The sequence below is a fragment of the Typopeltis vanoorti genome, chromosome 6, assembly GCF_054136105.1.
Source record: "Typopeltis vanoorti isolate ZY-2024b chromosome 6, IOZ_Tvanoo_1.0, whole genome shotgun sequence".
Lineage (NCBI taxonomy): Eukaryota > Metazoa > Arthropoda > Arachnida > Uropygi > Thelyphonidae > Typopeltis > Typopeltis vanoorti.
In genome coordinates, this window is record NC_143554.1 from 155,610,797 (window position 1) to 155,623,932 (window position 13,136).

Consider the following 13,136-nt stretch of genomic DNA (forward strand, 5'->3'; position numbering starts at 1 on the left):
TATATAGAGTATTGCATCCCACTCCTCATATATTAATTGTTCTGTTGTTTGTTACCTCCGTCTTGGGGCCACCTTTTCATAATGGAACTATTTTACCCTCTTTTCACTCCCTTGGAGGCTTGCCAAAGCTGAACTTAGATTGAACAACCTCATCAGAGGTAATGCCAGTTCTCTTGCACATTCACACAGTACGTTGTCTTACATGTCCTTCAGTCCCACTGCTGTATTCAGATTAATATTTTTCAAAATGCTAAACACCTTCTGTTCATCTATCACAATTTTGACATGCATCTCTGTCATATTAGCAACTGCAAAATCTCCACCTGGATACACCTTTGTGAAATGATCACTCAGCAACTCAACAATTTCTTTTGCCTCTGTTTCCTACTATCAGTATTGATTAAAGTCATCCTATCATAGTAATTTTCCTCTTAATTTCCTCTGAAAATTCCAAGGATCTGGATGGCACACATTCGGCCTACCTAATATGAAAGATCCAACATAAGTCAGGACTCTAGCCAATCCGTAACTAGTATTAGAAACCATTCCATACCAACTGGCTGGAATGATGTTAATATATATATATAGTAGACAACACTAATAATAGGACTCTAGTGTTGATGTATAATTTTATTTTTTTATTTTTTATTTTTTTTAATTTTTTTCACCAGAGGTCAGGCCAACAATTGTGGTAGCAGTTGGTCAGTGTCTTTAACGAACCAGTTTGATTGTAGTATAGCTTGTTTCCTGTGTATATTTGTATGCTCCAGAAGATGACCCTGACATAAAGGTCGAAACGTCGAATGTAGATTTTAGTTATATTAAACTAAAGTTTTTATTCAAACACAGTAGTTGTCTCCATAATTTTCAAAAATGCATTCCTCTTACTTGCTACATAATGAAGAAAATCTTTTGGTACTTTGGCCTGCTTAGCTAATTTTCTCTCAGAATTTGATTTCGCCTGTGTTACCATACTACTCAAAGTATGCTGATCACCTTTGTATTTATATTCCTTCCACAGTGTTTTTCTTTTTGGTAATTCTTGCTTCATATCTTTACTCATCCTCTTAATCCCCACTTGTTTTATCATACTGACCTTAGGTAAGCAGTCTGATACTGCTTCTCTCAAACAGTCTCTGACCACTTCCCATGCAGAACTGACATTCTTTTCTTGTAACTTCTCAAGCCATGACACTGCTCCAAAATGCCTCCTAAGTATGTCAATATTATCGGAATTCCAAATATTTAGCAATTTCCCAGAAAAAGACTGCATGGTCACTCTTCCCAGTTGGAGGCAGAGAATCTGTCTACTTGATTATGGATTCTACATCTTCTGATGCTATTACCAGATCCATCACTCTCAAACCCTTGGTCTCCTCTATAACATATTATTTCAAGTAATTATCCCTGAGCAACTGTATAAGTTCCACTTCTATCTTGCCATGCCTCCTTTTCCCTCTCCAATCTTTGTCCTCATAGTTGAAGTTTCCTATAATAATTGTTTAGCCTCTATTCAATCTGCTAATTTATCTGCTAATTGTTGATAAATGATATCTACATCTTCATGTGGATTGCCCCCTCCCCATCGGTCTACAGGAAGATGTAGACGTCAGCAACTAACAATATAGTTCATCCTATTGGCTTCTTCATCACTCCAGATTCTAATGAATCTCCCAACACTAAAAATCCTCTTTAATTTCTAATTTTGTTGGTTGTAATTCTTCAGCAATAATCTCCTCCTGTCCTTTTCTCTCTATCCTCCCTGAAAATACAACATCTTTTACATTCAAACCCTGTAACTATATAATTTTCTGTCACATCTCACTGATGCCTATAATGTTTTGCCAAATCAAGCTGACCAATGCCAAAAACTCCTGATACTCCTGGCATTGATGTATATACATTTCCTATATTTATAGGAAATGCTTTGAGAGTGAGACCTCAGAGAGAATAAAATATATGATAGGGCAGACTAGAGAATGTTAACAGAAGTTCAGAAGATGTCAATGCCAGCGATATTGTTGAAAATGCAGTGGTGGGAAATCAGGAGAAGACACCTCCTGAAATTTCTTCCATATTGTTCTCAGAAGAGAACATTATGGAAGAAATAGTACACTTATGTGGAGTTCTTCCGGCAAGTGTGAGATCAGAAGATTGCAGAAACATTGTTCAATTGCTAGAGAGAGAGAGAGAGAGAGAGAGAGAGAGAGAAAGAGATGAAAGGAAATCAGTTGTTGCCTGGCATTTCTGCAGTCTTTCAATCTTGCGTGAGATTGTAGAAATGTGAGGCGATTGATAGTCACTCCAGATATATGGAATGAAAAGATTGCAATGTACTATATTGATGGATCAGTACTCCTGGAAATTGATGAAGCTAGTACTTTGGGAATGTTGGTAGATAGAGAATTGAAGTTCAGAGGACATATTGCTAAGGTGGCTCACAGGATTACTTGCTTATTGAAGAACACGTGAATAAGCAGAGATGAGAAACTTTTCTTTGCCTGTTAGTGTGCACTGTGCCAAGCTCTGCACTGTACATTCCCTTAATTATTATTATTATTATTGAAATCCAAACTATCCATAATATCTATTATATCTCTCCTTGACCTCACTGATAGACAATGCACTCACAACAAACTGTGGCACCCCATTCCACTTATTCACCAACTCTCTTAACAAAATATCTACTCCTCACACCCTTGTTAACTACATTTACTCCATTTCCAGTGATGAACCCTTCTCTAGCCAACTGCTGATATATTTCATCTGCAACAACTCCAATTCTATAAACCCTTTTAGTAATTTCTATGTTTCAATTATATCCCCTCTTTTATGCCTCTCCACCAACTTTTGCAGTCCACAGAATCCACCCATCTATTAATCCCTCCATCTCTCCATCATTTCAGCTGTGTGATAGTGATGGAAGAACAGGAAGTCATCCCCGGAAAATAAGGAAAAGTGTGGTTAACAAGGGTGTAAGAATGCGGTTTTTTGCCTGGAGGGTGGTGAATGAGTGAAATGCATTGCCTGACTCAGTTGTGAGTTCTTTGTCTGTGAATGAATTCAAGAACAGATACGATAGATATTGTTTTGATAGTTTGGGTCTCCCACAATGAGTCTACTGACTCTATGGAGATACCCTTAATAATAATAATAATAATAATAATAATAATAATAATGATAATATTAATGTGGAGGATCACAGAATCCCCCCATCTATTTTTCATAGAGTACAGAGAGGCATGGGTAGAACTATACCCTTTATAAGGAAGGTGTATAAGGCGGGTGTGAGCAGGGGAGTGAGAAGCAGATTTTTTTTTTTTTTTGCATGGAGACTGGTAAGTGGGTCTTGCCTGAAAGTGTGGTGATTTCACAAACTGTGAATGGGTTTAAAGCACTGTTTGATGGACTTTTTTAGTCTCCTGCAATGAGTCCTTTGACTCAATGGAGATTAGATGTTAATAATAATGATAATATTAATCTGTTGTCATAGGTAACTTTCCACAGCCCGCTCACCATTTTGGTGACTTGCCTCTGGATCTTCTGAACCGCTTCTTCATCCCCAAAAACCTGACTTGAGCACAGAAGCTTCCCTTGGTGAATGAGTGGAATGAGTTGCTCCAATCTACTATGCGTGTTTTGTCTGTCAGTGAGTATAACAAGGATGATGATGATTTATGATTTTAATGGCACAAGGACAGTGAAGGTCATACTATACCATATCAAAGGTTATAACATTACACAAGGTAAAACATTCACAAACATCCATGCCTGCAGTGTGATTTGAACCTGCAACCTTTTTGTTAGAGAGTGGGTACACTAACCACTTGACCAACCAGGGCAGCCGAGTTTAATGAGAGGTATGATGGATACTGTATATACAGTTTGAATCTCTTGTATTGTGCTTTCAGACTACATGGAGACACATGTGCAATAATAATCGTAATTTAAAAAATATGCTGCAGAGCTAAATGGAATGGAGAAAAATGCAATATGATTGAGACATATAAGCTAGTGACAGGAGACTATAATATAGATATTGGGGAAATATTACATAAAGTAGAAATAGTGGAATGGTCGTAGGAGGAATGACAGAACATGTGTTTGTAAACTGTATAAGGGTGAGAGAGTAGAAATTTTGTATGTTAAGTGGTGAATGTGTGACACATTTTGCAGGAGGGGAAAAGAATGCTTCAACACTGAATGGATGTTTTCAAGTCATGTTATGTTTTGTGGACTGTACAGAGTTTGGTCTCTCATAATGAGTCTGACTCCATGTTGGCTTGAATATTTTCAAGATATTAATACTGAACAAATATTCTGTGATGTAATAGATTCATGAGTTCTTTAAAGAATGCAAGGGTTCAAAGATAAAATTTTTATAAGCAGCTGCTGATAGTTCCTGAATTTTTTAAAATTATTATTATTTTTATTTATTTTTTGCACTATAACTTTGTTTATACAGTAATTGCCCATTTTTTATTATTATTATTATTTATGAGACTTGAACAGAGATGCCGAAGACTCATCATGAGATGTTCCTCTCTTGCACATACTACTCATCATACTGTACCTTAAAAACTCACATTTTCTGCAGTTACCACACTCTTGGGTAATGCATTCCAATCATTCACCACTCTCCTTGAAAAAAAACCTACTTCTTACTCTCTTGCTCACACTCTTCTTATACAGCTTGCTGGAATGACTTCTTGTTCTCATTCTCTCTCTCTCTCTCTCTCTCTCTCTAACCATTCTATGAAAAACTGCTTTCACATTATAATAATAATAGATTTAGTTTAATCCTTTATCCCAGTGAGAGCAAACAAAGTTTGCGCCTGAAAATATCTTCAGGACTAAATATAGTGTTGTACTATCTTATCCAGTAAGTAGTGCAACACCAAGGCAACTCGTGGCAAAGGTGGAGCAAGCTACCAGGCACTTCTAACCCAGTATCTCCCATAATGCAAAACACATTTCCTATGTGGATATGTATACTGTTATGCATTAAAGGGATTGGCCATCTACCCAGACTAGTTTCGACCTTTATTGAGGTCTCTTCAGTGGGAGCCAGGCCCAGAGCTGGAGATACCAGGCAGAAGCAGTAGCAAGTCATCTGTGCCTATGGGAGTTGTCAAAAGGTTTATCACCTTTTTTAAAAATTACTCTGGATTTAGAGAAAGATGTTGAAAATTTATTTATCACTAGGTTAGACTATAATAGATTTAGTTTAATCCTTTATCCCAGTGAGAGCAAACAAAGTTTGCGCCTGAAAATATCTTCAGGACTAAATATAGTGTTGTACTATCTTATCCAGTAAGTAGTGCAACACCAAGGCAACTCGTGGCAAAGGTCTCTAAATCCAGAGTAATTTTTAAAAAAGGTGATAAACCTTTTGGCAACTCCCATAGGCACAGATGACTTGCTACTGCTTCTGCCTGGTATCTCCAGCTCTGGGCCTGGCTCCCACTGAAGAGACCTCAATAAAGGTCGAAACTAGTCTGGGTAGATGGCCAATCCCTTTAATGCATAACAGTATACATATCCACATAGGAAATGTGTTTTGCATTATGGGAGATACTGGGTTAGAAGTGCCTGGTAGCTTGCTCCACCTTTGCCACGAGTTGCCTTGGTGTTGCACTACTTACTGGATAAGATAGTACAACACTATATTTAGTCCTGAAGATATTTTCAGGTGCAAACTTTGTTTGCTCTCACTGGGATAAAGGATTAAACTAAATCTATTATAGTCTAACCTAGTGATAAATAAATTTTCAACATGCTTTCACATTAATCTGATAAAAACCCCTTACCAACTTATTTGTCTCTATCATAACCTCTGCCTCCTCTTCTTATCCATTATATTGCAAATTGCATTTTCTCAACCTTTCTTCATGCTCAACATTCCACAGACTGTAAACCACTTAACATTTGCCTCTTGACCCTTTCCAATATCTCTTCATCCTTTTGAAAACCAGGTAACTAAATCTGTGGCCTAATCAAGGTCTTATACAATGAAAACATAATCTTCTTACTGCTACATGTCAGTGTACTCCACATCGACATAATTTGTTGTGCTATCCTCACAATTTTGACAATGTGTCCTTTAAAAACTTTAGATCCTTATCCCATATCACCCCAAGATCACTTGTTTCCTCCACCTCCTGCAATATATTCCCACCAAATTTATACTCTTCATCCTATCTTGCTTTCTGATTTTTTTAAAACCATACTCTTTTGCAACATTGAACTAACAACCCACTTCCATGCCTATTTACTCAGTCTATTCAAGTCCTCTTGTAAAGTCCCTTTTCATCAAGTTCTTCCCAACTTTGCATCATCTGCAGGCAACCAAGTCCCATTGAAATGTTCCCAAATACCATTAACACATAGGTCAATTGCAGTGGTTCTAAAATAGACCCTTGAGACACACCACTAGTGACTTTCCTCTTCTGGGATATTGCTCCCCAGTACACAACTTGAAGATACCTTTCAGATAGTCCATCTCCAATGCACTAATCTAATATCCAATCCCATCTATTCCAGTTTAACTATCAACTTATCAGTGCTTTATCAAAAAAATCTAAGTGTACAATATCTAAGTGTATCACTATGTATGCAACTCCCTTGTCTAATGCACTTGTCACCTTATTGTAATAAGCAAGCAGATTAGCGAAATGTGATATTCCTTTAACAAAGAAAATACAGAAAATACCAAAAAAAAATTATTAACCCAATTCTGATTCTTGGTCCTCACTTACCTCTCCAGCACTTTAATCTAAACATCTAAACACAAATTGGCCTATAATTTGAAGCATGTCTTGTCACCTCCCTTATGTAGTGCTTATAATCTTGCTTCCTTCTGCTCCTTTGGAACTTGGTCCAATGTAAGACTAATTATTAATTAAACATCTCTCTATAGTCTGAAAACTCATCACAAAAGTATGACTAACTATTCACACAATACCTATCATATTGCTCCTTGAATGCATTCAATGACTGAATACTCCTGAGTAGGTCTTTCAACCTATTCCTCTCATTCACTAATCTCCAGGCATGAAATCTAGTCCTTAAAGCCATTGCTAACTCGATTGCTACAAAATTTTGAGGAATGATCCTTTATGCTCTCCCTTCTTGTCATGTATAGAAAATTTCTTCTGTATCAATTCTATAAAATTGTTTTAGAAACTCATATATTTTATCATCTCCTCTTTTTTCTGCATAACAGTCAGTTGTTTATTGCACTAACATTCAGTCCATCCTTACAGGAAGGAGTACTTCATATCACCATCTTGGTCATTTGCCTCTGGATTCTCTTTACCATTTCCTCACTCTATGGAACATAGCTAGCTAGAAATTATCAAGAATGAAGTCCATTGTGAATGTCACTTATGGTATAGATGACCTATCTACATCCTTACAGATTTTTCTTTAAAACAGTTGAATGGCTGCTGTCTTATGAAGAAAGACAAAGGAAAAAAATCCTCTGTTTTGAAAGAAATGATTGTAGTGCACTATCGTGGCAACATTGAACAGCTTGTAGAGAATGTGAAAATTAGCCAACCAAAAGGCAGTGTATTTTTTATATAAATAGACTACACTAGTTTACTAATCTGATTTTCAGCTTAGGACACCTTTCTGGTAATAACTGTTTTGTAACACAAAGTTTCAATTCTCAATATTTTATTATTTTATTTCTTCCACAGGATCACGAAAGGTCTTGCAAATATGCTACTATCACCTGTCAATACTGCAAAGACAATATCCTTTGCATGAATTTGGAGGCACATTTACAGTCAGAATGTCATGCAATACCTGACAAGTTTTCAGACTCTGGAGATGGATTAACTTCAAGGGATATTATGGTACGTATTAAATTTCCTTTTTGTTATTAATAATTCTGCATTCACTTTGCTTCATTTATTAATTAATCAACTTAATTTCACTGCAACAGCAGACAGAGAATGGCATATAATTTGAAGCCTAAGTCTTGGTCCCCTCTTTAGGAAGTGGTGCAATCTTACCTTCCTTCCATTACTTTGGAATTTTGCCCATTGTAAGACTTATGGTAAACAAGTATATCAAGGCAGATGTCAACTCCTTGCAACATTTCCTAAAAACACGCGGTGATATATCATCAATTCCCACAGTCTTATTAACATCAAGCTTACTCACTTTCGATGTATAAGGGAAAGGTTTGCTGGAAGGTTTGTGTAAAGAAGGATCCTGTTTAAGATATGTTTTTTGGAATAATTAATTGTAAATAACTGCAAAGACAATATCCTTTGCATGAATTTGGAGGCACATTTATGGAGGCACACATATATTTCTGGCTCGGTTGGCTGAGTGGTTAGCGTATCCACTCTCCAGCCAAAAGGCTGCGGGTTCGAATCCTGCCATGGGCATGGATGTTTGTGATTGTCTGTGAAAATGCTGGTGGTTGGTGGTAGATGGCACTGGTGCGGATGATGAAGATTGAGGTTAGTGGAGTGGTGGAGATGGCGATTTGTAGAGCAGGTGCCCTCCCTGGAGGTGTTATGTAATAATAATAATAAGAAGAAGAAGAAGAAGAAGCGTGTATTTATGAGTAAGAGGTGCAGTAAAAGTTGTGTGCTTGCAGTGTTTCTAGTGTATGGGCTTGTTTGTCGAGTGTGTTTACAAAATCGATAAACTTAGAGCAGAGTATAGTAACTGGAAAAAGGATGGTGGAAGGATTGTCTTTACAGGAATTTAAGTTTGATTTTAGTTGTTTTGTGAAATGTGAGGTATGCATTTGTTTGATTATGTAGATAAATTATGGTGAATGGAAGAGGGGGGGGGGTGAAGTGTGATCTGAATGAGGACTTCATGAGTGGCACTGTATTGATAACTGAAAGTGTTAGTAGCAAGAATGCCACGAGAAGAATGAGTGCTTGTCTGATAGTAGAGAGGGACAGTATAAAATAGCAGTGAAAAACATTCTAAAAAAAGTTTAGAAAAAGTTATCATGTGATCTGATGAACTCAAAACTCAATGGTAAGAATGACGGAAGTGATACGAATGTAGTGGAAGTTGAAAAACAAAGTGCAATTAATGGTAATATGGTGAGCAGCATTGATGGCAATAAAATGGAGAGAGTGAAAGAGAAGGAAAAAATAATGCAAGATTGATGGTGGATAATGACCAGAAAGTCAGGAGCCACATTGCACGAGTTGCAAAGATATCACATCGGATAATGGCAATGATGCAGATGACCCTGACATGCAGAAATAGAGAGATTATGATGCCGTTATATAAGGCCTTGATGAGGCCTCGTGTGGATTATTGTGCACAGATTTGGTTGCTGGGATTTCATTGTGACAAGGATATGTTGAAAGGAGTCCAGAGAAGATTCATGAAGGTCATCATTGGTCTTTGGAATGAGGGATACGAGGATAGATTGAGAGAATGTAAGTTGTAAAGCATTGTGAATAGGAGGAAGAGGAGAGATATGATTGAGACATATAAACTAGTTAGGGGTCGTTATCAGATTGACATGGAAGAAATGTTTCATAGGATGGGAGATGGGGCTGGGGGGGGGGGAGAATAAGAGGCCATCACTGGAAACTGTTTAAGGAGGGTGAGAGCAGAGGTATGGGTAGCGATTCTTTCCATGGTGGGTGGTTGGTGAGTGGAATGTATTGCCTGAGTGTGTGTGTGTGTGTGTGTGTGTGTGTGTGTGTGTGTGTGTGTGTGTGTGTGTGTGTGTGTGTGTGTGTGTGTGTGTGTGTGTGTGTGTGTGTGTGTGTGTGTGTGTGTGTGTGTGTGTGTGTGTGTGTGTGTGTGTGTGTGTGTGTGTGTGTGTGTGTGTGTGTGTGTGTGTGTGTGTGTGTGTGTGTGTGTGTGTGTGTGTGTGTGTGTGTGTGTGTGTGTGTGTGTGTGTGTGTGTGTGTGTGTGTGTGTGTGTGTGTGTGTGTGTGTGTGTGTGTGTGTGTGTGTGTGTGTGTGTGTGTGTGTGTGTGTGTGTGTGTGTGTGTGTGTGTGTGTGTGTGTGTGTGTGTGTGTGTGTGTGTGTGTGTGTGTGTGTGTGTGTGTGTGTGTGTGTGTGTGTGTGTGTGTGTGTGTGTGTGTGTGTGTGTGTGTGTGTGTGTGTGTGTGTGTGTGTGTGTGTGTGTGTGTGTGTGTGTGTGTGTGTGTGTGTGTGTGTGTGTGTGTGTGTGTGTGTGTGTGTGTGTGTGTGTGTGTGTGTGTGTGTGTGTGTGTGTGTGTGTGTGTGTGTGTGTGTGTGTGTGTGTGTGTGTGTGTGTGTGTGTGTGTGTGTGTGTGTGTGTGTGTGTGTGTGTGTGTGTGTGTGTGTGTGTGTGTGTGTGTGTGTGTGTGTGTGTGTGTGTGTGTGTGTGTGTGTGTGTGTGTGTGTGTGTGTGTGTGTGTGTGTGTGTGTGTGTGTGTGTGTGTGTGTGTGTGTGTGTGTGTGTGTGTGTGTGTGTGTGTGTGTGTGTGTGTGTGTGTGTGTGTGTGTGTGTGTGTGTGTGTGTGTGTGTGTGTGTGTGTGTGTGTGTGTGTGTGTGTGTGTGTGTGTGTGTGTGTGTGTGTGTGTGTGTGTGTGTGTGTGTGTGTGTGTGTGTGTGTGTGTGTGTGTGTGTGTGTGTGTGTGTGTGTGTGTGTGTGTGTGTGTGTGTGTGTGTGTGTGTGTGTGTGTGTGTGTGTGTGTGTGTGTGTGTGTGTGTGTGTGTGTGTGTGTGTGTGTGTGTGTGTGTGTGTGTGTGTGTGTGTGTGTGTGTGTGTGTGTGTGTGTGTGTGTGTGTGTGTGTGTGTGTGTGTGTGTGTGTGTGTGTGTGTGTGTGTGTGTGTGTGTGTGTGTGTGTGTGTGTGTGTGTGTGTGTGTGTGTGTGTGTGTGTGTGTGTGTGTGTGTGTGTGTGTGTGTGTGTGTGTGTGTGTGTGTGTGTGTGTGTGTGTGTGTGTGTGTGTGTGTGTGTGTGTGTGTGTGTGTGTGTGTGTGTGTGTGTGTGTGTGTGTGTGTGTGTGTGTGTGTGTGTGTGTGTGTGTGTGTGTGTGTGTGTGTGTGTGTGTGTGTGTGTGTGTGTGTGTGTGTGTGTGTGTGTGTGTGTGTGTGTGTGTGTGTGTGTGTGTGTGTGTGTGTGTGTGTGTGTGTGTGTGTGTGTGTGTGTGTGTGTGTGTGTGTGTGTGTGTGTGTGTGTGTGTGTGTGTGTGTGTGTGTGTGTGTGTGTGTGTGTGTGTGTGTGTGTGTGTGTGTGTGTGTGTGTGTGTGTGTGTGTGTGTGTGTGTGTGTGTGTGTGTGTGTGTGTGTGTGTGTGTGTGTGTGTGTGTGTGTGTGTGTGTGTGTGTGTGTGTGTGTGTGTGTGTGTGTGTGTGTGTGTGTGTGTGTGTGTGTGTGTGTGTGTGTGTGTGTGTGTGTGTGTGTGTGTGTGTGTGTGTGTGTGTGTGTGTGTGTGTGTGTGTGTGTGTGTGTGTGTGTGTGTGTGTGTGTGTGTGTGTGTGTGTGTGTGTGTGTGTGTGTGTGTGTGTGTGTGTGTGTGTGTGTGTGTGTGTGTGTGTGTGTGTGTGTGTGTGTGTGTGTGTGTGTGTGTGTGTGTGTGTGTGTGTGTGTGTGTGTGTGTGTGTGTGTGTGTGTGTGTGTGTGTGTGTGTGTGTGTGTGTGTGTGTGTGTGTGTGTGTGTGTGTGTGTGTGTGTGTGTGTGTGTGTGTGTGTGTGTGTGTGTGTGTGTGTGTGTGTGTGTGTGTGTGTGTGTGTGTGTGTGTGTGTGTGTGTGTGTGTGTGTGTGTGTGTGTGTGTGTGTGTGTGTGTGTGTGTGTGTGTGTGTGTGTGTGTGTGTGTGTGTGTGTGTGTGTGTGTGTGTGTGTGTGTGTGTGTGTGTGTGTGTGTGTGTGTGTGTGTGTGTGTGTGTGTGTGTGTGTGTGTGTGTGTGTGTGTGTGTGTGTGTGTGTGTGTGTGTGTGTGTGTGTGTGTGTGTGTGTGTGTGTGTGTGTGTGTGTGTGTGTGTGTGTGTGTGTGTGTGTGTGTGTGTGTGTGTGTGTGTGTGTGTGTGTGTGTGTGTGTGTGTGTGTGTGTGTGTGTGTGTGTGTGTGTGTGTGTGTGTGTGTGTGTGTGTGTGTGTGTGTGTGTGTGTGTGTGTGTGTGTGTGTGTGTGTGTGTGTGTGTGTGTGTGTGTGTGTGTGTTGTGAATGTACTCACATCGAATCAGTTTAAGGTAGTTGGATGATCATTATGTGCAATAGTGTTTGTATCTCTCACAATGAGTCTCTGACTCCGTGGAGGTCAGATAATAATAATAAATAATAATTTAAAAGCTGAGTTTGTTAAGATGAGGCAAGAGATGAAATAGATGCAAAGTGAAATGGAGAGAATTTGAAATATGAATGTAAGAGTGAAGAAGATGAAAACAAATGATGTCAGTATGAAAGAGGTAACAAAAAACCTGTGAGTGATGTTGTATGGGGGATTCAATTATTAGAGATGTGGTAAACAAGAAGATGCAAAAGGTTTGTTTTCCTGGTGGTAAAAAAAAGAACAGAATGATTGAGGTGTTGGATATGAGGAGTAAGAGAGCTAAAGAGTTGGTAGTGGTAATAAGGACAATGACTTCAGTGGGAACAAGGAACACATAAGAAAAAGATGATTGTTATGGCAATATAGACTGGATTGATGAGATAGCAACTGGAAGTAAAGAAAATGAGTTTCTTGAGTTTTTTAGAGACAACTACCTCAGGCAGTATGTAGCAGAGGGCACATGAGGATTGAGGTTAATGATTACCTGGGTAGTTACCAGTAGTATGATGACCTCTGTGAGAAAAGGGTATATGTGGATCTACAAGGGTGGTGATTATGAGGAGCTCAGAAGATTGCTTGCAGGTCTAGCATGGAATGAGGAGTTAGCTGGAAAGGAAATCAATGCAGCTTGGTGGATATTCAAGAATTGTCTAGTAGAAACAGTGTCTAAATGTATTCCAAGGTACACAAAAGGAAACATATATTACTTTCAAGTCTCAACAAAATCCAAACCGGACAGAAAACATGGAAACGACTGCAAACTGGAAAAGGTTAAGAAACTTTGGAAAAAGAAAAACGTGGTGAAATATGCTACATGGAACATTAGAAGCATAGCACATAAAGAATAAGAATTAGGTATTGTTTCTGGGAAAATTCCCATGCTACTCCTCT

At 39.6% G+C, this 13,136-nt stretch overlaps 1 protein-coding gene across 4 annotated transcripts in view; it reads left to right on the forward strand.

Moving 5' to 3' along the window:
* Nucleotides 1-13,136, forward strand: part of LOC150106126 (uncharacterized) — a 424,317-nt gene that overhangs the window by 338,000 nt on the left and 73,181 nt on the right. For all 4 annotated transcript variants that reach the window (XM_090393871.1, XM_090393872.1, XM_090393873.1 and 1 more), the window contains one exon: nucleotides 7,704-7,862. In XM_090393871.1, coding sequence (XP_090249997.1) covers nucleotides 7,704-7,862 — 159 coding nt within the window. The remainder of the gene's footprint in view (nucleotides 1-7,703; nucleotides 7,863-13,136) is intronic.